Raw genomic sequence first — 22496 nt, 5'->3', positions numbered from 1 at the left:
ATCCAATGCCATTCTTGGATGTTGTGATTCCTTTTCTCCAGTGCCACTCCTGGATGTCATTTCTCACTTCATTCAATGTCATTCTTGGATGCTGTGATTTCTTTTCTCAGTACCACTCCTGGATTTCATTTCTCACTTCATTCAATGCCATTCTTGGATGTTTTTATCCTCACTTTATTTGATACTATTCTTGGATATCGTGATTCCTTTTCTCCAATGCCATTCCTGGATGTCGTTTCTCACTTTATTCAATGCTATTCTTGGATATCGTGATTCCTTTTCTCCAGTGCCACTCCTGGATGTCATTTCCCACTTCATTCAATGCCATTATTGTATGTTGTGATCTTCACTTTATTCAATGTTATTCTTGGACATCGTGATTCCTTTTCTCCAGTGCCACTCCTGGATGTCATTTCTCACTACATTCAATGCCATTCTTGGATGCCTTTCCTTATTTTATTCAATGCTATTCTTGGATATCGTGATTCCTTTTCCTTTCATCCAAAACCAGTAACTACATGTCATATTTCCTGAAAAATTTAGAGTCTTGCATTCATGTCATACATGTGGGCTCTCAGAGTCCAAATTGTGCTATCATTTTGTATTTAAGTCCCTCCTACCATGCTGAGACGAAGATTCCCATCTTCCCCTCATCAGATATCAGGAACTTAAATAGGGGCAGCTGTTGTACCCCAATTTTTGACCACTGAGATCCCATCTCATTTTAAATAGTAAGATCATCATCATCATCATCATTATCATCATGCATACATCATTTGCTAACCAAAAATACCAAAAAATTGTTTGTTGCTTGTGTCCTAAGACCGGAGGCTGATCAAGAGGAGACTGGGCAAATTAGGGTTTTGAGGACCACAAAGGAATTCAACACTCTTCTATGATTCAAAGGATTCTATAAATCAATATCAAAGTCCAAGGATGGTTCAATGTAAGATCAATCACCTTCAAGTTCATCAAAAGCTCCAATTAGGGTTTTTGACCTAATTCCACTAGAGGGTTGACATGGTTCCAAGACTCAAACTATGATTCAAGGACATCCAAATCAACATTATAATCCATTCACATCATTCATTTGAAGAGGAGACCTTGATTCATATGAAAATCACAAAATTGCGGTTCATCTGGAAAAGTCAACTGTGCAAGTCAACCTTTGACTTTTGAGGAAAATGGTCAACTATGGACTTTTAAGGATCCAAATCATCATCATCATATGGATATTTAAGATATTTGATCAAACAAAATTCAAACAATTCATCAAGAATAAAAAAGTCAACAAAAGTCAAAATTAGGGTTTTAAGTGATTTTTAGCCTAATTTTGGGAACTTCAAATTTTGCCTACAAACTCAAAAATCTCCAAACATGAAAGTTGTAGATCTTGACAAAATAAACAACTTATCACAATGCAAATTTTGACTAAAAGTGATTATTTTGAGAGATTTTGGATTAAGAAGGTTTATGTTCAAAAGACTTGGAAAAATTCCAAGTGTTTTCACCTAGTTTTGCTTAACTTTAAGACCTTTTTTCTCCATGATCCAAAAATAGTTTGAGGAAACTTTTAACAAGTGAATTGAAGTATGTAGCAAGGGATTTCTAAAGAGACCAAGAGCATGAAATTCCATGGCTTGAGCTATGAGATATGATTTTATGAAGAAGGCTCCATAACACTTGAAAAACTCCATGAACATGAAGAAGTTATGAACCAAAACTACTTCAAATGCAAAGATTCCTTTCATGCAGCCCCTATAAGTTGTTCAAAGCACCAAAGTCAGATGATTTCACTTTCTTTTGAGCTATGATCCATGTGTTTTAAGCATTGTCCAAAGTTTCATTTCATCTTAAGCATAAAGTCATGACTTCCATTCTTGAAAAGTGACTTTAATCACAAAGTCCACTCTCCTTGAGCTTCCAACTTGTTTTTGTTGCATACACTCAACCTAAAGTTCAGACCAAACATGTTTAAAGTGTTCAACAAATCCAAGCATGCTTGTACCTTCTCTTGGAACTATGGATTTTTCATTTCTTCATGAATAAGCAAAGTGGTACAACTATCACTTGTGAACTTCTTTTGATCATATTTTTCCCTTCACAAACCACAAATTATGCCTATAAATAGAGGCCTTTGCTTCTGAAATCAAACACACAACAATTCTCAATCTCACCCTCTCACTTGAAATTCCAAATTTTAGTCATTTTGCATAAGTTAAGCAATTTTGAGTTCCAAACATTTGTTGTGTCAAAGCACCTTCCAAGTAGCTTCCATACATCATATAGAAGCTATCCATCACCTCCTTACAACTCAAAAACCACTCAAACCAAAAATCACCATTAAACTCCATTTTTTTACTTCAAAAATCCAATTTTTCAAAACTCTCAATTTCTTCAAGTTATCTTCAATATTTCTATTCATACACCATCCACACATTATATATAAGTTTTGTATATATTATTTATGATCTGAAACACTCCATTTACTCTATTCAAGTGTCATTTTTTCACTTGCAAGTGAACTTGGTTGGAACAATCTACAAACTTTCAAGGCAACTTTAAGATTGCAACATGTTTCAGGAACATCAAGGAAGCTAATAGAATCAATCACAGCCCCTAAAAATGCTTGAATCCAAATTCACCATCTCTACTTACAAGGTGAGTTTTCTCAAAATTTCAACTATATCATTTAAGCATCATTTTTTATTATTCTTGACTCTATTATATTTATCATGATGTAAGGAATAATAGCCCTCAATCACTTGCAATTCATCACTGCTATATATCATTTAATTTAATTTTGAAATTTTAGGGTTCATACTTTTTTAAAATAAATTTGAATTATAAAGTGAATATTAATTAAAATTAGTTGAATATTTGAATTTCTATCGAAAAAACAAACAAGTTTGCTTTTTACTTTTTTAAATTTGAGCAAGAATTGAAGCTTTTACAATTCTGGTTCTGTTTTGAATCAGCGCTTCCTTTTATATATTATGTAATAGGCGTGTTATTATTTTATAGAAATGAGTAGCGTGTTCCAGCGGTTAGCTACGTCGACCCAAAGTTGTTTGGGAACTAGGTGGCTTTAGTTCAACACCCAGCTTGCCCTTTTATTCTTTTGCTATTTTCTTCAAAAAAAATTCTTACTTTTTGTTTCATTTATTTTCTTAAGTTAAATTAATTATTTTGACTTGATTTTATACACACTTTTTATTCATCTTGTCTATTTTGAGAATTTATTTTAAAATTACAAAAATATTTATTATTTAGTCATTTAAAAATTAAATCAAAACAAGTCTTTTATATATTACAAATATTCTAAAAAAAACATTTCTTTTTGATATTTCCACCAAGTAAGATCTTGTATATTTTTGCGAATATATTTTAGGGTAAGGTTAGTATCTCCTTGACTATACCATGTACCCTTAGACCAATTCTCTTTTAAAATTTGGTATTTAATCATTAAAAAATCAATTAGGTTTAGGTGTAATTTCAAAACCCTAATTCAAAAAACATCTTGATCTTTGCTTATCCATGTTAAATGTGATTTGCTTACCTTGATCATTGTCTTTTGTTCATGTACATATACTTGTTGATTTTATCCTTGCATTCTTATATTTGTTATCCATTGTATTATCATTGTATATACTTTGTTTATCAACCCTTCCTTTAAAACCTTGGTACTAAGAGGAGAATTATTCCCGGTGAAACTACTCTTAGTCCATTGACCTTATATTGTTAAAGCTCAACCAACCTTTTTTTTAAACCTTGGCACTAAGAGAAGAATTATTCCCGGTGCAACTACTCTTAGTCCATTGACCTTGTTTTGTTAAAACTCAACACCCAAAAAGATTTTGGCCACATTGGCCCTTTTATTTTTCCTTTTAAGAGGAACAACAAAAGCTCTGACTTCCCTATTGTTAAAGGGTATGTAGGCCTAAGATGCGATATCTTATTGAGCTCACTTTCAAAAACTTCTTTTCCCATTCCCACACTCTTTTTAAACAAGTTCACATATGCTTTTTCAAAATAGATGTACACAAAAACAATAACATTTTCAAAGAGGTACCCATGGAGTACCATGGATATGAGGGGTGCTTAAAACCTTCCCCTTGTATAACAAACCCCCTTACCCAAATCTCTGATAACTTTATTAGTTTTGATTTTAAAAACTTCTGTGGGTTTTATTCGCTCTTTCTCCCATTCTTTTTGGAAATAATAAAGCGCGGTGGCAACTCTGTTTGAAACAAAATGAGCTAAGTCTTTCCCATGGCTTTAGTCTCACCAATTTCACCGCTACAAAGTGTAATATCATAGGCCATTACTAAAAAATATGAAATTCACCAAATAGGGTTTTATGCAATTCTCAAAAATCGACCAACTTGTACCAAGAATATATCTCTCATTTTTTGTTGTATGGAAGTGTTCTAGGACTCTTTGGAAAGCCCAAGATGCCCTTTACAAGGCACTTTGGAACATTTTTTGCATTTGGAGATTTTATCTTGATGATATTGCTCCTGACAACAGCTTTTGGTTGACTTTCGAAAGGACCTGTAATGTTTTGGCTCATATCTCCCAAATGAAGAATTTTTGGTCTTGGGTTTAGAGCAACAAAGTTGTAGAGAATTCGATTTCCTTCAAAATGGGCTTTGGTTGGGAAATTTCTGATCAACCATATGAAAGTTATGGCTGGTCAAAGGTCGGTTGACTTTCTCCTAGAAACCTAATTTAGCAACTTCAAGTTTTGATGATTTTTGAGCTTTCATTGATTAATCATGATCAAACCTTGATCAAATAATGAATTTTACTTCAAAATATTGATGTTGACCAAAAATCAAGAGTTTTGACTTTGATTTTGACCATAATTAACCTTCAAGTCAAACTAGTCGACTATTGACCATTTGAGCAGTTGATTGGACAATCTTGTGAATCAAGGCTTGAAACTTGGAATGAGGATCCTTTGAAGCATATGAGAAGCCATGAATTCCATTTTAGATCTTAGAAGTTCCATATCCCTGATGAAAAGAAAAACCCTAATTCAGAGGTACTTGTTTAGGAGAAGATATGCATGCTTCCTTCTTGTGTAGCTTTGAGCAATTGGAGATCCTTGAGTGTAAGGAGACTGTTTTCTTTAAAATATGGTGGGAAAATTTTGGGGTATGACATGTGTGTTATGACTTGATAAATTGTGAATCACATTGTGATGGTATGTTATGTGGTGTGATACTCATGATATATGTAAATGAATAAATGCTATTTGGATATTGAGGATGATTATTATATGCATGTTGTGCAAATTTGATGGAAAATTCATATGAGTTGGATTATTGTGGTATGCATATATTATTAAGATTGAGAGATGGTCTTAATTTGCATATGTTGTTGTTGAAATGCATATGCATCATTTGTGTCAAGAGGCAATGGGTGCTAGTTCTCGCGGAGACTAGTGACTTGTCCCAAGCTTAGAGAGGGGGCTTGAAAGCTTAGAGAACGGGCTTTTTGCAGGTAATTGTCAGGGAGATTGACCCTGTATGGCCTGAAAGGATAATAGAGTTGGTACCACATGCATGGGTTACATTTGTTATTGTAGAGTCACATACATTATGTTTGTGTGGAGGTTATGTGATGATGTGATTTGTGATAATTGTGTTTGGATGCTATTTGAGCCTTGTTGCATATTTGACTATTTGAAATAGATTCTAGAAATGCTATTTGCGTGATTACGCAAGGAGGGATGAATTCTTGTATATATATATGCTATGCATTGCTTATTTTTACATATTTCTATGATGATGTTAATTCTTACCCTTCTGTTGGAATGATGTTCTATGCGACATCGCTTAGGTACCGAAGATAGTGGTGCTTTGCACGAGGATAACGGAGACGCCTAGTTGGTCTTCTTTTTCGATTTGATTAGGTAGTGAGTTGATGCTCTGGTCATGTAACACTTGGGGTTTTTTAATGTCGAACTCATGTTCTTTCAGATGATATTTGCTTATGGATTAATGTCTTTTATTCCTGTTGTATTAGATTTGTATATCAGACACGATCAATATTGTTTGTCTGTTTGGTTGTTGGTTGCCTTAGGACAATGGTTGCGGGAAGGAATAATGATGCTATTGTTGAGGCATTAACAATGTTGGCTGGTGCTATTGGGCAAGTACCACAAGCGAACGCTGGCAATGGAGAGGAGATTGAGTTTCGTGCTTTGGGAGATTTCATAAGGAATAAGCCGCCGACCTTTGAGGGAGAGCATGAACCTGATAAGGCACAAGCATGGTTGAAAGAAATCGAGAAGATCTTTTGAGTCATGAATTGTACCGATGTGTAGAAGGTGCAGTTTGGAACTTACATGCTAGAGAAGGAAGATGAGGTTGGTGGCATAACACTGTGCAAATATTTGATGAAGAAGGATTGGAAATTACTTGGGCTCTTTTTCCGTGATGCTTTTCTGGAGAATCATTTTCTGGAAGATGTGCGTGGAAAGAAGGAAGTGGAATTTCTAGAATTGAAGCAAGGAAATGGTACTGTGGTTGTGTATGCTGAAAGATTCCAAGAGTTGATCAAGTATTGTCCTCATTACAATACTATCAATGCCGAGAGGTCGAATTGTTTGAAGTTTGTGAATGGTTTTAGACCTGATATCAAAAAGGCTATTGGATATAAACAGATTACCCATTTTGCTGAATTGGTTAATAAGAGTAGGATCTATGATGAGGATAGTAGGGAAAGTAGTTCCTACTATAAATCCTTGAATGATCGGAAAGGTAAGGGGAAATTCTTTGGGAAGCCATGTGATGAAAAGAAGAAGCAATCTGGTTTTCGCAAGAAGCCAAGTGGGGGAATAGCTTATACTTCGATTAAGTGCTTCAAGTGTGGTGTTGAGGGACATGGTGTTATGGATTGTTTAAAGGTCGAAGTGACATGTTTCAAGTGTGGCAAGGTGGGTCACAAGGCTAATAGGTGAGGAGTTGGTTCGGGTGTGACTTGCTACAACTATGGTGAGAAAGGACACATTAGTACCAAGTGTGACAAACAAAATAAGGAGCAAGCGAAAGGAAAAGTGTTTGCATTGTCTGGTTCTGAGACTACTGTTGAGGATAGGCTAATCTGAGGTATGTGCTTTATTAATGGTACACCTTTTATTGCTATTATTGATACTGGTGCAACGCATTCTTTCATTTCTTTGGATTGTGCTATGAGATTAAATCTTGTGATGTCTGATATGCATAGAAGTATGGTTATTGATACACCTGTTATGGGTTATGTGTCTACTTCTTTTCTGTGTTTCAATTGTCCGTTGAGTATATTTGGTAGAGAATTTGGAAATGACTTAATTTGTCTTCCATTAGAGCAAATTGATGTGATTTTGTGTATGAACTGGTTAGAGTTTAATCGTGTCTATACCAACTGTGTTGATAAGGCAGTTATCTTTCCTGAAACTGGTGTTAAGGAAGATGTGTTTTTGTCTGCTAGGTAAGTGGGTGAGTCTGTCCAAGACGGTGCTATGTTGTTTATGTTGTTGGCAATCTTGGATGTTCATGAGAAGAGAACAATTGAGGAATTGACAATAGTCCGTGATTTTGTGGAGGTATTTCCTGAAGATGTAAGGGATTTACTGCCAGAACGTGAAGTGGAGTTTACGATTGATTTAGTTCCTGGAACTAGTCCTGTTTCGATGGCTCTATATGGATAATTGAGGAATTGACAATAGTCCGTGATTTTGTGGAGGTATTTCCTGAAGATGTAAGGGATTTACCGCCAGAACGTGAAGTGGAGTTTACGATTGATTTAGTTCCTGGAACTAGTCCTGTTTCGATGGCTCTATATGGATGTCATCTTCGGAGTTGAAAGAGTTGAAGAGTCAACTTGAGGATTTTCTTGAGAAGAAGTTTATTCTTCCGAGTGTGTCGCCATGGGGTGCGCCTGTTTTGTTGGTTAAGAAGAAGGAAGGTTCTATGATACTTTGTGTTGATTATAGACAACTTAACAAAGTGACGATTAAGAATAAGTATCTACTTCTGAGGATTGATGATTTGATGGATCAGTTGGTTGGGCCTTGTGTGTTTAGCAATATTGATATGAGGTCTGTGTATCATCAGATTCGTGCGAAAGTTGAGGATATTCAGAAAACTGCCTTTAGAACAAGGTATGGACACTATGAGTATTCTGTTATGCCTTTTGGTGTGACTAATGCACCTGGTGTGTTCATGGAGTATATGAATATGATTATTCATGATTATCTAGATAAGTTTGTGGTTGTGTTTATTGATGATATTTTGATATATTCCAAGAGTGAAGACATCACGCTGAGCATTTGAGGATTGTTTTATCTGTGTTGAAAGAGAAGAAGTTGTATGCGAAGCTTTCTAAGTGCGAGTTTTGGTTGAAGGATGTGAGTTTCCTTGGGCATGTGATTTTGAGTGGAGGTATTTTGGTTGATCCTGTTAAGATTGAGGTTGTATCTCAATGATAAGCTCCAAAATCTGTCTCTGAGATTAGATGTTTTCTTGGTTTGGATGGTTATTACCTTAAGTTCATTGAAGGTTTTTCTGAGTTGGCTTTACGGTTAACGCAATTGACTAGGAAAGGTCAAGCTTTTATTTGGACTTCGCAGTGTGAAGCGAATTTTCAAGAGCTTAAGAGAAGGTTGACAACTACTCCTATTTTGATTTCACCGGATCAGTTGAAGCCGTTTGTTGTGTATTGTGACGCTTCGGTGTGAGGTTTAGGAGGTGCGTTGATGCAGAAAGGACAAGTGGTAGCTTATGCTTCACGACAACTTAAAGTTCATGAGAGGAATTATCTAACACATGATTTAGAGTTGGCCGCCGTTGTTTTTGTTTTGAAACTTTGGAGGCATTATTTGTTTGGGTCGAGATTCGATGTGTATAGTGATCACATGAGTTTGAAGTATTTGTTCGATTAGAAAGAGTTGAATATGAGGCAAAGAAAATGGTTGGAATTCTTGAAAGACTATGATTTTGGCTTGAACTACCATCCTAGAAAAGCTAACGTTGTAGTCGATGCATTGAGTAGGAAATCATTGCATATGTCTATGTTGATGATTCGAGAATTTGAATTGTTGGAACAATTTCACGATTTGAGTTTAGTTTTCAAAGAGACATCTTCATGTGTTAAGCTTGGTATGTTGAAGCTTACTTGTGGTATTCTTGATGAGATTCGAGAAGGTAAGAAATTGGATTGGGAATTGGTAGACAAGATGACATTGATTAATCAAAGGAAATGTGGTGATTTTCTGATTGATGACAATGGTGTCATGAGATATCGTGATCGCGTTTGTATTCTTGATGTTTCAGATTTAAAGAAGAGGATTTTGGATGAAGGGCATCGAAGTGGTTTGAGTATTTATTCTGGAGCTACTAAAATGTATCAAGATTTGAGGAAGTTATTTTGGTGGCAAGGTACGAAGAACGATATAGCAGAATTTGTGTATTCCTGTTTGATTTGTCTGAAGTCCAACATTGAACATCAGAAATCGTCTGGTTTGATGCAACCGTTATCCATTCCTGAGTGGAAGCGGGATAACATTTCTATAGATTTTGTTTCGGGATTGCCGAGAACGTCGAGTAATTGTAAGGCGATTTGGGTTATTGTGGATAGATTGATGAAATATGCTCACTTTATTCAGACTATAATGTGTTATATGATGGAAAGACTATTGAGAATATTGGAGAGACTAGATTGTACATTGAGAATATTGTGAGTTTGCATGGTATTCCGTATTGTATTGTTTCGGATAGAGATCCAAGGTTTACGTATAGATTTTGGGAAGGTTTGCAAAGTGCTTTGGGTACTAAGTTGCGTTTGAGTTTGGCTTATCATCCGCAAACTGATGGTCAGACTCAGAGGACGATTCAGTCGGTTGAGGATCTTTTGAGGGCTTTGGTTTGGAACAAGTAAGAGCTTGGGATAGGTATTTGTCGTTGATTGAGTTCACGTATAATAACAGTTTCCATTCTAGTATTGGAATGGCACCTTCTGAAGCTTTGTATGGTCGAAGATGTAGGACTCCCTTATGTTGGTATGAGTCTAGAGAGAGTGTTGTGGTTGTACCTGAGATCGTTCAATAGACTACCGATAAGATAAGATTAAGTTGATCAGAGAGAAGATGAAGGCATCTCAGAGTCGGCAAAAAAGTTACCATGATAGGAGGAGGAAAGCACTTGAGTTCGAGAAGGATGATCATGTATTTTTTAGAGTTACTCCAGTAACGGGTGTTGATAGAGCTTTGAAATCGCGTAAGTTGACGCCGCATTTTATTGGTCCGTATCAGATTACCGAGAGGGTAGGTGAGGTGGCATACCGGATTGCGTTACCGCCGTCACTATATAACCTTCATGACATGTTTCACGTGTCTCAGTTAAGGAGATATATTGCAGATCCTTCGCATGTTGTCCAATTAGATGATGTTGAGGTTAAATATAATTTGACCGTGGAGACATTACCTATGCGGATAGAAGATAGAGAGGTGAAACAACTCCGAGGTAAAGAATCGCTTTAGTAAAGGTTGTTTAGGGTGGACCGGCAGGAGGAAATGTGACGTGGGAGCTTGAAAGCAAGATGAAAGATTCTTATCCCGATTTGTTTGCCTGAGGTAAATTTTCAAGGACGAAAATCTTTTAAATGGGGTTAGAAAATGCATGATTTTAGGTTGGGAGATTACTATTTCATGAGTTTTGTTGTGGAATTGGTATATTAATCCATGAATTGTGTGAAATCTAACTTGTTACGATGATTCTATGTATAATTCTATGAATGGGTATGAAGATAACATATGATTTGATGAATGTATGTTGATTTTGCGAAACCCTAACTTTAGAGATTATGATAGAATCCATGAAATTGAATTGTTAGTGATATTTTGATGTTTATCATTGATTCTAATATGTTGTATATGTGATATAAGCATGAAATTCGTGATAAAATATGAACTGGAACTAATTTTGGATGGAAAATGGGAGAAAAGGGTTTGGTGTCATCGCAGAAGAATTTCTGCAGAAAACACAGAGCGCGCGTCGCGCGGGTCTGAGGGCGTTTAGTGCCGAACTTTCTGACTTAGCGCGCGTAGCGCGGCTAGTGGGCGTATAGCGAAGCCTGTACTTAAAATTTGTGATTTTTGATTCTTTTTTTTGGGATCCTGTATGCTTATGATTTAAGATGGATTTCCATGTATTTTCATAATTTATTCAATTATGTTTGGATAGGTTTCAGATCAAATTTACACATGTTTATAATACTTGAGATATGTATGTATTATGGTGTGAATTGATGGATGATGATGTAATACATGTTATGCTATACTTGAATACATGTGATTGGTTGAGTGTATGCTAATTGATGTATTATTGAGATTGAAATCATGTTGTGTATGTTCTGCAATGTTGAAATGTGTTGTGCTTATGTAGTTTAAAAGGTTGAGATCGTCTTGAATGCACGAGTCTTGTTTTGTTGCACACTTACACTAGCATGAGTCTTGAAAGAGGCAATGTTGGGTAATCCTGTGAAGATTATTTGCTTGTCCCAAACCTAACGCTGAATGGGGTTTGAAAGCTTAACGCCAAATGGAGCTTTAGAGGTGGTTATCTAGTCTAAGAGATGGACAATCGGCTTGTCGGAAATGATAACGGAGGGATCCACATGTATATCGCATAGAGTCACACTTGAGTCGCACGTGTCGGTGTGAATTGTTGTTGTTGTGTGATTATGTGATATGATTATGTGGAATGATTTTGGTGGATAGGAATATATGTGGATGTTGTGATTGGTATTGTATACTTGAATTGTGTTTCATAATGGTATACAAATGAGGATTGTGGTAACTGAATATAATTACTTGAATTGTGGAACTATGTCGTATGAGATAAACATGTGAATCTTGATATATTATATATGATGCATGTTTTGTGAAAAGTGATGAATTCCTTGAATGTATTCTTGTGGTGTTTTATATTTCTCATTATTATGTTTATTTATAATGATTTGAATTCTCACCCGTCTGTTTGAATGATGTTCATTGCGACATCGCGCAGGTTCCGAAGAGTAGTGATGCTTCGGAGGAGGCTTAGCTTGGAGTTTTAGACCTCCTTAACGTGTTTTGACTAAGTAGTCATATTGTGCTCTGGTCATATGTAACACATGGGAATTGAGTTTATTTTTAATACCTATGTTTGGATACTATGAGATATTGTTTTACTCATATGTAATTTCCTAATTGGATATGTGATATTTTGATGTTTTGCCTTAAGCCAAGATATTATGATATGATGGATGATGTATGAGAATCATCCAAGTTTACCATTTTCTAGATGAGATAATTATTCTGATGTGGTTATGCATGTTTTGTGTTAAATTCCCAATTCCGTTTTACTTGATTGTGACCATTGCATGTTAGATTGTTATTTTTGTTTTAAAGTGTGTGTAACGCCCTCATGGGATGCATGTTTGTTTACTCTGATTATGTGAATGTATGCCTTATTTGAGTAGTATAGAATCGGGGGTGTTACAGTTTGACTCTCACGCCTATAGGATATGGGTGGATTACTGTTGTATGACGTTGGGTGGTTCACTTATGTACATGGCCGCAGAGTTGGACCCCATGCGAGTGTTACCAAAAATACATAGTGGCACGATATCTCTGTTGGGAATTACATATGTGAGTCAAAGCAAAATAGACTAGGGGTGTTCGCGGTGCGTTTTGAGCGGTTTTGATGCTAATAGTCATCCGAACCACAAGAGAAAAAGACTTGCGGTTTGGTTTGGTTCGGTTGGCTTTTAGAAAAAAATTGAATCAAACCAAATTAATGCGGTTTGGTTCAGTTCAGTTGGTTCTATTTTTTACAAATATTTTATTGAGTCATACATACACGTATAAATGATAGCATAACTTTATATTTAGTTATTCATACACTACCAAATAACAACAAAACTCATCATATTTGGACAACAACTTCCCATTTAATATGTATAAATTAGATTAGACAAAAGTGAAATAATAACATAAAACAATATCAAAAATATTATAATGAAAAAAAAATAGAAGAGATGAGAGATTAGTGAAGATGAAAAGAAATAACATAAGAGAGGAGAGATTATAGAAGAAGATGTGCGATAAAAACGAAATTGAAAGAGGAAACATTTGCATAAAAATGAGAAGGTGAAAAAGAAAGAATATAAGATAGTAAAGATTAGAGAAGAAGAGGTAAGATGTATGTAGAGAAGATGGTGCGATAATTCTAGGAGAGATTTAAGAAGACTGAAAATGAAACCATAAGCGTAAGGATGAGAAAGTTGTTCGTAATCATAAGGAAAATATATAATAGGTTTAGGTTTGGTTTGAATGTGAGTTAAGTAAAATTTAGGTTGTAACATAATGCAGTTTGATTCGGTTTGGTTTGATTTGCAAAATATAAACCGCAAACCGAACCGAACCATGCAGTTTTGTTAAAAAATGACTGAAACAAATCCGAATCAAATGCGGTTTTTTGCGGTTTTAGTTTTGTTTGGTTTAATTTGCGGTTTTCTATTGGGTTGGTTTGGTTTTGAACACCCCGAAAATAGACACCCAACTCGTCTAAGTCGCTGTTATGATGAAATTAAATTATGAAAAACTATATAATCAAATAAAACAATGAAAAACTATATGATCAAATTAGATTATGAAAAACGTAATGAACAAAGTCAATCCAAACAGGGGAAATAAGTATATCAATTATAAAGGCAAAATGTTGAAATATCCATGAAAATGTTGTTACAGATACTCATTCCTCATCATCGACCAATTCCACCTATACCACTTCCTCTATATTGAGTAAATTTATGAGTTTACCAATCAAATGAAATTGCTCATTTGCTCCAATTCCTGTTCCAAAGTAGAAGAGATGAGCAAAGAGACTTGTAAACTTAATGAATCAAAGAGTCCTACATCACAATTTCAGTCAGTTGTTGCATGGTAAAGAAATATAGCAAAATGACAATAACAATTTAAGTAACATGTCGACTCTAAACTTTAATAAAAACTAAATAGTCTTAGCTATAATGTGTTTCATTCTACTCTCAAGCCCATCTAGGTGATCTTCCAGAACTTCTATTTCAACCTGCTTGTTATTCTCGTCGACGAGGTTTTTAGCCACTGCAATTACATCTTCAATCATTTTGACTTCTTGTGAGTAAAGCTTCGAATCAGTATCATTTTTCTTTAAAGTATTTGTCATTTTGTATATGTAGTCATCCAATAAATTCAGTGCTTTGGCCTTTCTTAGGAATTTCATGTCTTCAATATGGTAAATCTCAGCCTCTTTAATCAATTTTCTAATTTCTTCGACTGATATCCTCTCTTTGTGATTGGTTATTGAAATCTCATTCATTTTACCAGTGGAGCATTCCTTAGCCGAAACTGTCAAAACACCATTTTCATCTATAGAAAAACAAACATCATAAGGGTGGCCACGAGGAGCAGGGGTATGACCAGAAAGAGTAAAAGAACCAAGCAAATTGTTTTCACCAACTCTTGTTCTCTCACCCTCATAAACCTTAATCAAGGAATAAGATTGGTTATCTTCAACCGTAGAATACTGTAGTGTATTCTTGACAGGAAAGCAAGTGTTCCTAGGAATCACCACACTCATGATATCTCCTACTACTGACCTGCCAAGAGACAATAGTGTAACGTCCTGCAGCACCAAATTTGGAACATTCTTAACATCTTCACTCAACAATGCAGCCTGAACAGCTGCCCCATAAGCTACAGCCTCATCAGGATTAATGTTCATGCACAACTCTTTTCCTTTAAAAAAGTCTTGTAATAGCTCTTGTACTTTAGGAATTCTAGAAGATCCACCAACTAGAACAACATCATCTACCCTTCCTTTATCCATCTTAGCGTCAGTAAGACAACTTTCAACGGTCTTCATACACTCATTGAAAAGGTCCATATTCATTTCCCCAAACTTGGCCCTATTGATGGATGACAAAAAGTCAATGCCTTGAAATAAATAATCTACTTCAATAGTGGCGGTAACAAGGAAATAAAGTGATCTTTTTGCCCTTTCACAAGCTGTTCTCAACCTCCTCAAGGCTCTTGGATTTCCACTAATATCCACTTTGTTCTTTTTCTTGAACTCTTGTACAAAGTAGTTCACCATCCTGTTATCAAAGTCTTCTCCTCCAAGGTGAGTGTTTCCAGCAGTTGCCTTTACTTTGAACACATCACCCTTGATAGTTAGTAGAGACACATCAAAAGTACCACCACCAAGATCAAAGACAAAAATTCCGTTCTCCATCATAATCGGTCCTCTTGTCTAGACCATACGCAACAGCTGCCGCAGTAGGTTCATTCATTACCCTCATAACATTAAGGCCAGCAATAACACCAGCATCTATAGTGGCTTTTCGCTGAGCATCATTAAAATAAGTTGGCACAGTAACAACAGCATTCTTAACATTTGATTTTAAATATGTCTCAGCAATTTCTCGCATCTTGGTGAGTACCATAGATGATACTTCTTCGGCATATAGTTTCTTTTCTTGATCCTTGTACTTAACCATAATCATGGGTTTGTCATTGTCACCAGCAACTACTTTGAATGGCCATAAAAGAATATCATCTTGAACAATAGGGTCACTAAACTTTCTACCAATTAACCTCTTAGCATCTGGAAATATAAAGATATGAATAAGGTTTAATTGTTCGATTGGTTCCTAAACTAATATTAAAATTCTAAATAGATTTATAAACTTGTTATAAACAATTCGTAATTAGGTTTTCAAGGTTTTAAAAGACAAAAAGAGTAGAAATTACCAAAGACGGTGTTTTGAGGGTTGGTAGCAGCTTGATTCTTAGCAGCATCACCGATCAGTCTTTGATTTTCTGTGAAAGCAACAAAAGAAGGAGTAGTTCTATTGCCTTGATCGTTGTGAATGATCTCAACTCGACAGTGTTGTTCTTGCCATACTGCAACACATGAATACGTTGTTCCAAGGTCTATTCCCACAGCACAATTTCTTTCATGTTTTCCCTTCATTATAGAGATCAATATAGTAGTAGTAGGGTTTCTTGTTGTGTGGAGAAAAAAAGTTTTAGGGTTTCTAAGAAAGCAAAATCCTTAAACTATATATAGTTTTTGTTTAGCATGTGTTTGGAATTCCAGTAAATATGCGGTGCGGTGCAAAATATCTATTCCATCTTGCCCAAAATATAGGAGAAAATAAATAAAAATCTCATTTATTAATAAAAATAAAAATAATAATTTAGATGAAGATTTTTTTGAAATAAATGTTTTAAAAAGGTATTAAAAGATAGGTTAAATATATTTTTGTTCCTGTAAAATTATCAAATTTTATTTTTAGTCCTTATAAAAAAAATAGTTCTTATAAAATTATTTATGCACTTAGTTTTAGGTCTTGTAGAATGACTAAAATGTCATACAAAAATAATTTTATAAAGATTAAAATATGACATTTTTATAGTAATTAAAAGTTAAAATTGAGATATTCATAGAGATCAGGAATATATTTAACTTTAAGAATACGAAAATAAATTAATATAATTTGCTTTTAACACTACAAAAAAAGAGCTCTTTAGTGACGTGATTATCACGCCACAAACCGAAAAAACACTTCACAAATCATTATTTGCGACGTGGTCATTTACGTCGCACGAGGCAAGGTGGCAACTTTTAGTGACGTGATTTTCACTTCACTAATTAGTGAAGTGAAAATCACGTCGCAACATTTGGACCAGAGTTTAATGCTTTTCATTCAGAGCAGACACAATAGTAATGAGTCAGTAAAAGCATCTTTATTAGTGACGTGATTTGTTAGAACAAGATTTGTTCTGATCAATATTCTTAGTTTTGATGATAACAAGCATATGAATTTTGTATGAGATAATGTGGTACTCTAATACTATGCAATTTCCGTTTCAGGAATTATATAAAGAGTATGCACAAAATCAGCGCAAGAAGCACTGACTCAGAAGGTTCAGCATGCAACATCAGAACATGGTCTGGCAAGACATCAGAAGATGGTCAAGCAGAATCAGAACATGGGTCTATGGAAGCATCAGAAGAACTAGAGACCAGAAGCAGAAGCACTGAAGTTCTCATGGTATCACGTTCAGAAGCACTTCAAGGTCAGAAGACAAGAAGATGCTCTGCACCAAGCTGTTTGACTCTGATGATATTCAAACGTTATTTACACAAACATCATATCAGAAGCAAGTACAAGGTGGCAGGCTACGCTGACTGACAAAAGGAACGTTATAAGCTATTAAGGCAATGCCAGTAGACACAACGAAAACAAGGCTCGAGGTAGTTGACAAAAGAGTGAAACATTAGATGCGTACGGATTACGCAAAGCATTAAATGCTCCCAACGGTCATCTTCTCAAGTGCCTATAAATATGAAGTTTTGATGAGAAGCTCAATACAACACTTGCGCATTATACAGAAACGCTGTCAAATTCAAAAGCTCTCAAACTTCATCATCAAGCTCACTACATTGCTGTTGTAATATCTTAGTGAGATTTAAGCTTAAACTTAAGAGAAAATCACAGTTGTGATAATAGCTTTATAAGAAGCATTGTAACTCTTAAAAGAATTTGTTTACATTAAGTTGTAAGAACTAGAGTGATCAGGTTGTTGATCAGTATACTCTAGCAAGTCTTAGAAGTTGTCTAAGCAGTTTGTTCCTAGAGTGATCAGGTTCTGATCAGGATACTCTAGAAGACTTAGCAGTTGTCTAAGTGGAAAACCATTGTAATCAAGTGTGATTAGTGGATTAAATCCTCAGGTGAGGTAAATCACTCCAAGGGGGTGGACTGGAGTAGTTTAGTTAACAACGAACCAGGATAAAAATCATTGTGCAAATAGTTTTTATCTTAATTACAAGTTTTAAAGCTACACTTATTTAAACCCCCCCTTTCTAAGTGTTTTCTATCCTTCATGATTTCCATGTCACTACCTAGTGGCATGCAAATCACGTCGCTAAATTTGCCTAGAGAGTTGTAAAAGCGCATTTATATTTGTGAAGTTGCGACGTGATTTACTTGTCACTACTTAGTGACATGGAAATCACGTCACTAATATTTTTTTTTTCAAAAACCAAATATTATATATATATATATATATAATCAAATTAATAAACTAAATATATTAAAATTAATTAATAAAATTTATAAATTAATTCAATAAACTAAATATAAATCTAATATTAAAATTAAGAAACTAAAATTATAAATCTAATATTACTAAATAATGTAATTATAATTTAATTAATAGTTTACACAAATTCAAAATCAAAAGTTATAACAACAAAATAAAAACTAAACTAAATCAACAATCAATCCGGGTCGGGAAACTCATCCTCATTTAGATTTTCCTGAACAGTCGGCGCAGAACCCCCCATATTTTGGTTTCCACCAAAGGATTGCATAAATTGTCGCATTTGTGCCTCTATCATACCCCAAATATGTCCTACCCTTATTTATCTGGCTTGCAGCTCATAAACATACATCCATCTAGGTCATACCATTGCATGCATCCATATCATTGGTCCTTGATCAGAAGAAGAGACTTGAAACCTAATATGGGGTGTCATCATCTTGTCCAAGATCTTTTGAAATCAGGGCTTTCTCATTCTCAGCTCAGGGCACTGATGGAAGGGTACAAGCTTGCAGATCATCTGGTCCCCCAAATCAGGGTTTCTTTGACCAAAGTCAACCAGTCGACTTTCTGGTCAACATTTAATCAGGAGTGGATTCTATGAATGGGAAGCTCTCATACTGACTATGTGGATATGTTTGTTCGATTGGACTTGAGTGGAAGAGATTTAATCGGGAATTTCATCAATAGTCAGAAAAATCAGAACAGTCGACTTTTGGGTCAAAATCAGAAGAATTATTCAAATATTGACTTTTGGTGGAAAATCGGTCAAGAAAAGTCGAAGAATGGATAAAATCGGGAGTTTGACAAAAAGTTGCCAAAAATAGAAAAATGACAAAAATAGAAAGTTTCAACACTTAGAAAATATTTTGGCATTTTAAATCTTGATGAGCAGTCCACTTCAGCCCTGATTTACACGTGGCAAATGACATTTTTTGAAGAAACTCCCAACATCAAAGTTGTTCCTCTCATGGAGGAGAACAACTTTGTAGTTGGACACTTTTTCATTTGAAGCTTGGTTGAAGAGTTATTAAGATGTGAATTTGAGACTTTTCATTTGAAGCAAGTCACATTGCTGGGCAAGTTTCTTGACACACGCAAGCATTTTTACAAACATGTGGCGTGTCATTTTTGGAGCTAATTCCAGAGCGATACGAGGGTCTATTGATTACAAACTTGACACACATCAACTCTCCTCCATGTCCTCTATGCAATGAGACAAGAATCAAGTCAATTGGACCAATATTGAATATATTGCAAGCTTCCAAAGTTACTGGTTAGCAAGGCCAATGGCATACATCCCTCTGGGCAAGATTCCAAGGCACACGCGCGTCAATTTCACAAACACGTGGTGGGCTGAATTCAGGATCAATGCTCTCCCTCCACAAGTCCCTAATTTGAATAATCTTAGTACCAAATTCTTCCTTGCTATGTCCCCTATCCAACAAGCCATAAATCATTAATTTTGGTAGCGTGATCAGTGAGATACAAGGCCTTGAAGTGGCGCCCTAGCAAAGTTATGTTTGAGCAAGGTTACAAGCCAAATTCCAGCCATGCACGAATTTTCTCCCATGAAGAGCTATGCTATGATACTCATGCAGCACACCATAACTTACCATGAACCATATAATCTCACTATAAAATTCCGCATCCCTCACAAACTCAGGACGAACCTCATTTTCCAGATTCAGTTTCTCTTCTCTCTCTCACCACTCTCTTCATCTTCACTCTCTGCTTTCTCTCTCCACCATAACCATCTCCTCCAACTAACTTCCACCACCACCAACAACCATAACAAACTCTAACCACCACCACACACCACCTCATCACCACCATAACAACCATCATCTTCATCAACTAACAACAACCATAAACTCTCATCTTCACAAAATCCTAACAAATCACAACAACCTCCATAACCGTTTTTCAGAAAAGCTCAAAACCGAATCACAACCACCTCCATAACCGCCACAACTATCTTCATCGCATCTTCATCTCAGCCTCGTCACCACCATCGCCTCAATCATCACCGATCATCATCGTGCTTCTTCACATATCAATATTTTCTTTATGTTTCGTGTTCATTGTCTGAGGCCGTTTTCAAGGTTCTCACCTCCTCACTAAGGCAAGCGCGAAGTTCATTTCTCAGAGGAGTAAACTTCCTTCATAGAGCATAGAGAGAATCAAGGAGGGAGCAACAGTGCGGACGTTTCCCGAAGTTTTTCATTCGAGATCTCATCAAGTAAGTAACTGAAACCTTAAGCAGCATCTTAGATAATATAACATCTCGAGCATTCGTTGTTGCGAGTACGAAAGTTTTACGTGATTCTTGAAGTTCTCTTTCGGTTCGTATGCGATTTGTTGTGATGTGAATGTTTGTATCTTATCTATGAATCCTATGTCTGACTGTGAGCTTTGGACGTGATTAGAGAGGATCTTGATGAAGTTCCATTAGGATAAGATTTCATAGTTGCACTCGGTTTGGATGATATAGTGAGGATTAATAAAATCTAATGCCGGATTCGTGCTCAGCACGAAAATCCGAGTCGGACGGTGGCGGATGCGTTCATTTCTAGGTGTTCTAAGTGGCCGCCGGTGGCGGTGGTGTCCGGAGAAGATGATCGGAGCTCCGCTCCGACATCTGGTTGCATGTGCATGGTTGTGGGTCCGTTCATGACGTGGCCTTCCATTATTGGCCCATTTTCCCTTTTCCTTGCTAATTTTTGTTTGTTCCAATGATTGGGAAATTAAGTGTTAGCGTGTGATTGGCTTAGGCATCCTTTTTGTCTTATTCTACTTAAGTTCTGTCATGACCAATTGATATAATGTCACATGTATATAACCACCATATGATAAAGAATAAATAAAATGCTTGATTGAAATTGAAATAGAATTGGGCCTCGTCTGGAGTGGGCTTAGTGACTATCTGGAATTGCACCCCACTGATGCTAGTGCACCACGCGCCTAATGACCATGGTCCTGATACGCCTTGCTCTTGCCACCCCTGTTTCAAGCCCAGTTTTTTTGCTTTAACTAATTTTAGTTCATTTTAAAATTACTGCTGCACCCCCCTTTGCTATCATAAAAAACAAATATTAAAAACTGAGTTCTTTTAATTCTTTTGCACATTAATCCATTTTTTTCTTAAATAAAAATTGACAAAAACATTTTTCACCCAATTAGACTTTTTAGGATTTTATTTTCTTTAATTGATTTTTTAATTGTTTCCTTGAATTTTGATTGGTTGATAAACCATAATAAATAAAAAATTTCTAGTCTTTAAATCAAAATTAGTTTCTAACATAAATAAAAAATGCCTTTGCTTGTGAATAATTTTCATGATTAGTCTAGATTTTATTTCTTTTATCTTCGTGAATATTTTCCTATATTGTGAATTGCTTAAACAACTTTTCCCCATTCCATTAGAAGTTAACAACTCTAGGCCTAGAGATATAGGCTAGTCTCCCCACTTTTTCATTCTTTTTCTTTTTCAACATAAAAAATCTAATAAATTCTTGAATAAAATCCCATAAAACCTACGAAGAAAACACTTAAAACACTAATAATCAAAGTGAAAATTCTTAAAAAGGGAACGGAAGCTTGAAACATCCCCTGCTTAAGGGAATGTTCGAGTGCTTGGATCTCCCTTGCTTAAGGGTCCCATTCAGGCGTAAGTTCCCAACTTCTAAAAAACACCAACCAAAGAGTAACTCGAGTTTCCCTTGCTTAAGGGATTTCCTCGAAACACTCAAACTCTCTCTCTCTCTCTCTTCTCTCGCTTTCTTAAGGGCACCGTTATTTCCGCTCCATTGCATCCTAGGCTGTCCCCTAATGCAAGAGCGCGAACGTTAACGCCGCCCAACTAAAAAACACAAAAACAAACAGAAACTATGGAGCCGAACTACGGCGCTCTGATTCCTGAAAAGGATACGTAGGCATCAAGTCGCGGGGCTTGAACGAGCACATTTGTAAATATTCCTACTTTTCCCCGTATTTCTTTTGCATTCATTCGCATGTAGACATAGATTAGACACACCCTTTAGATAGAAACAAACATAGGTGGATACCATCGAGTACGATGGGCGCGAGGGGTGCTAATACCTTCCCCTTGCGTAACCGACTCCCGTACCTAGATTCTTTGGTCGCAAGACCCTGTTCCTTCCTTTGTTATGTTTTCTGATATTCCTTTCCCTTATGGGATAAATATATTGGTGGCGACTCTGTTCATTTTTTCGCGAGCGTGCGACAGCCTTTATATCCTATTGTCTTTTCGCCATGACCTCCATTTCCCGCTGATGCTCATTCCGGATTG

At 35.9% G+C, this 22496-nt stretch overlaps 3 protein-coding genes across 3 annotated transcripts; 2 read left to right on the top strand and 1 right to left on the bottom strand.

Annotated features, from left to right (window-relative positions):
• The first annotated feature begins 6094 nt into the window (after positions 1-6094).
• Positions 6095-7699, top strand: LOC131597968 (uncharacterized). Its single transcript, XM_058870625.1, has 5 exons — positions 6095-6271; positions 6335-6946; positions 7108-7118; positions 7237-7479; positions 7555-7699. The coding sequence occupies exons 1-5, from the start codon at positions 6095-6097 to the stop codon at positions 7697-7699; spliced, it is 1188 nt and encodes a 395-aa protein (XP_058726608.1).
• Positions 7700-10135: 2436 nt separating this feature from the next.
• Positions 10136-10528, top strand: LOC131597967 (uncharacterized). Its single transcript, XM_058870624.1, has one exon. It carries the CDS (start codon positions 10136-10138, stop codon positions 10526-10528), a length of 393 nt encoding a protein of 130 aa, XP_058726607.1.
• Positions 10529-14042: 3514 nt separating this feature from the next.
• LOC131599784 (heat shock cognate 70 kDa protein-like) lies at positions 14043-16061 on the bottom strand. The gene is made up of 3 exons (XM_058872042.1): positions 15824-16061; positions 15339-15677; positions 14043-15304 (listed from the first exon to the last, which is right to left on the bottom strand). The coding sequence occupies exons 1-3, from the start codon at positions 16044-16046 to the stop codon at positions 14043-14045; spliced, it is 1824 nt and encodes a 607-aa protein (XP_058728025.1). The 5' UTR covers positions 16047-16061.
• Positions 16062-22496: the final 6435 nt, after the last annotated feature.

The sequence above is a fragment of the Vicia villosa genome, linkage group LG4, assembly GCF_029867415.1.
Source record: "Vicia villosa cultivar HV-30 ecotype Madison, WI linkage group LG4, Vvil1.0, whole genome shotgun sequence".
Taxonomy (NCBI): domain Eukaryota; kingdom Viridiplantae; phylum Streptophyta; class Magnoliopsida; order Fabales; family Fabaceae; genus Vicia; species Vicia villosa.
This window is presented reverse-complemented; position numbering and strand designations above follow the sequence as displayed.

Excerpts from the sequence above, each read along its gene's own strand:
- LOC131599784 (XM_058872042.1), bottom strand. The coding sequence starts at position 16,046 with ATGAAGGGAAAACATGAAAGAAATTGTGCTGTGGGAATAGACCTTGGA. Across the intron at positions 15,678-15,823 it reads CCCTCAAAACACCGTCTTTG|ATGCTAAGAGGTTAATTGGT; the intron begins GTAATTTCTACT and ends TTATATTTCCAG. Across the intron at positions 15,305-15,338 it reads TGAACCTACTGCGGCAGCTG|TGGAGAACGGAATTTTTGTC; the intron begins TTGCGTATGGTC and ends GACCGATTATGA.
- LOC131597968 (XM_058870625.1), top strand. The coding sequence starts at position 6,095 with ATGGTTGCGGGAAGGAATAATGATGCTATTGTTGAGGCATTAACAATG. Across the intron at positions 6,272-6,334 it reads GAGAGCATGAACCTGATAAG|AAGGTGCAGTTTGGAACTTA; the intron begins GCACAAGCATGG and ends ACCGATGTGTAG. Across the intron at positions 7,480-7,554 it reads GATGTGTTTTTGTCTGCTAG|AACAATTGAGGAATTGACAA; the intron begins GTAAGTGGGTGA and ends TCATGAGAAGAG.
- LOC131597967 (XM_058870624.1), top strand. The coding sequence starts at position 10,136 with ATGAAGGCATCTCAGAGTCGGCAAAAAAGTTACCATGATAGGAGGAGG.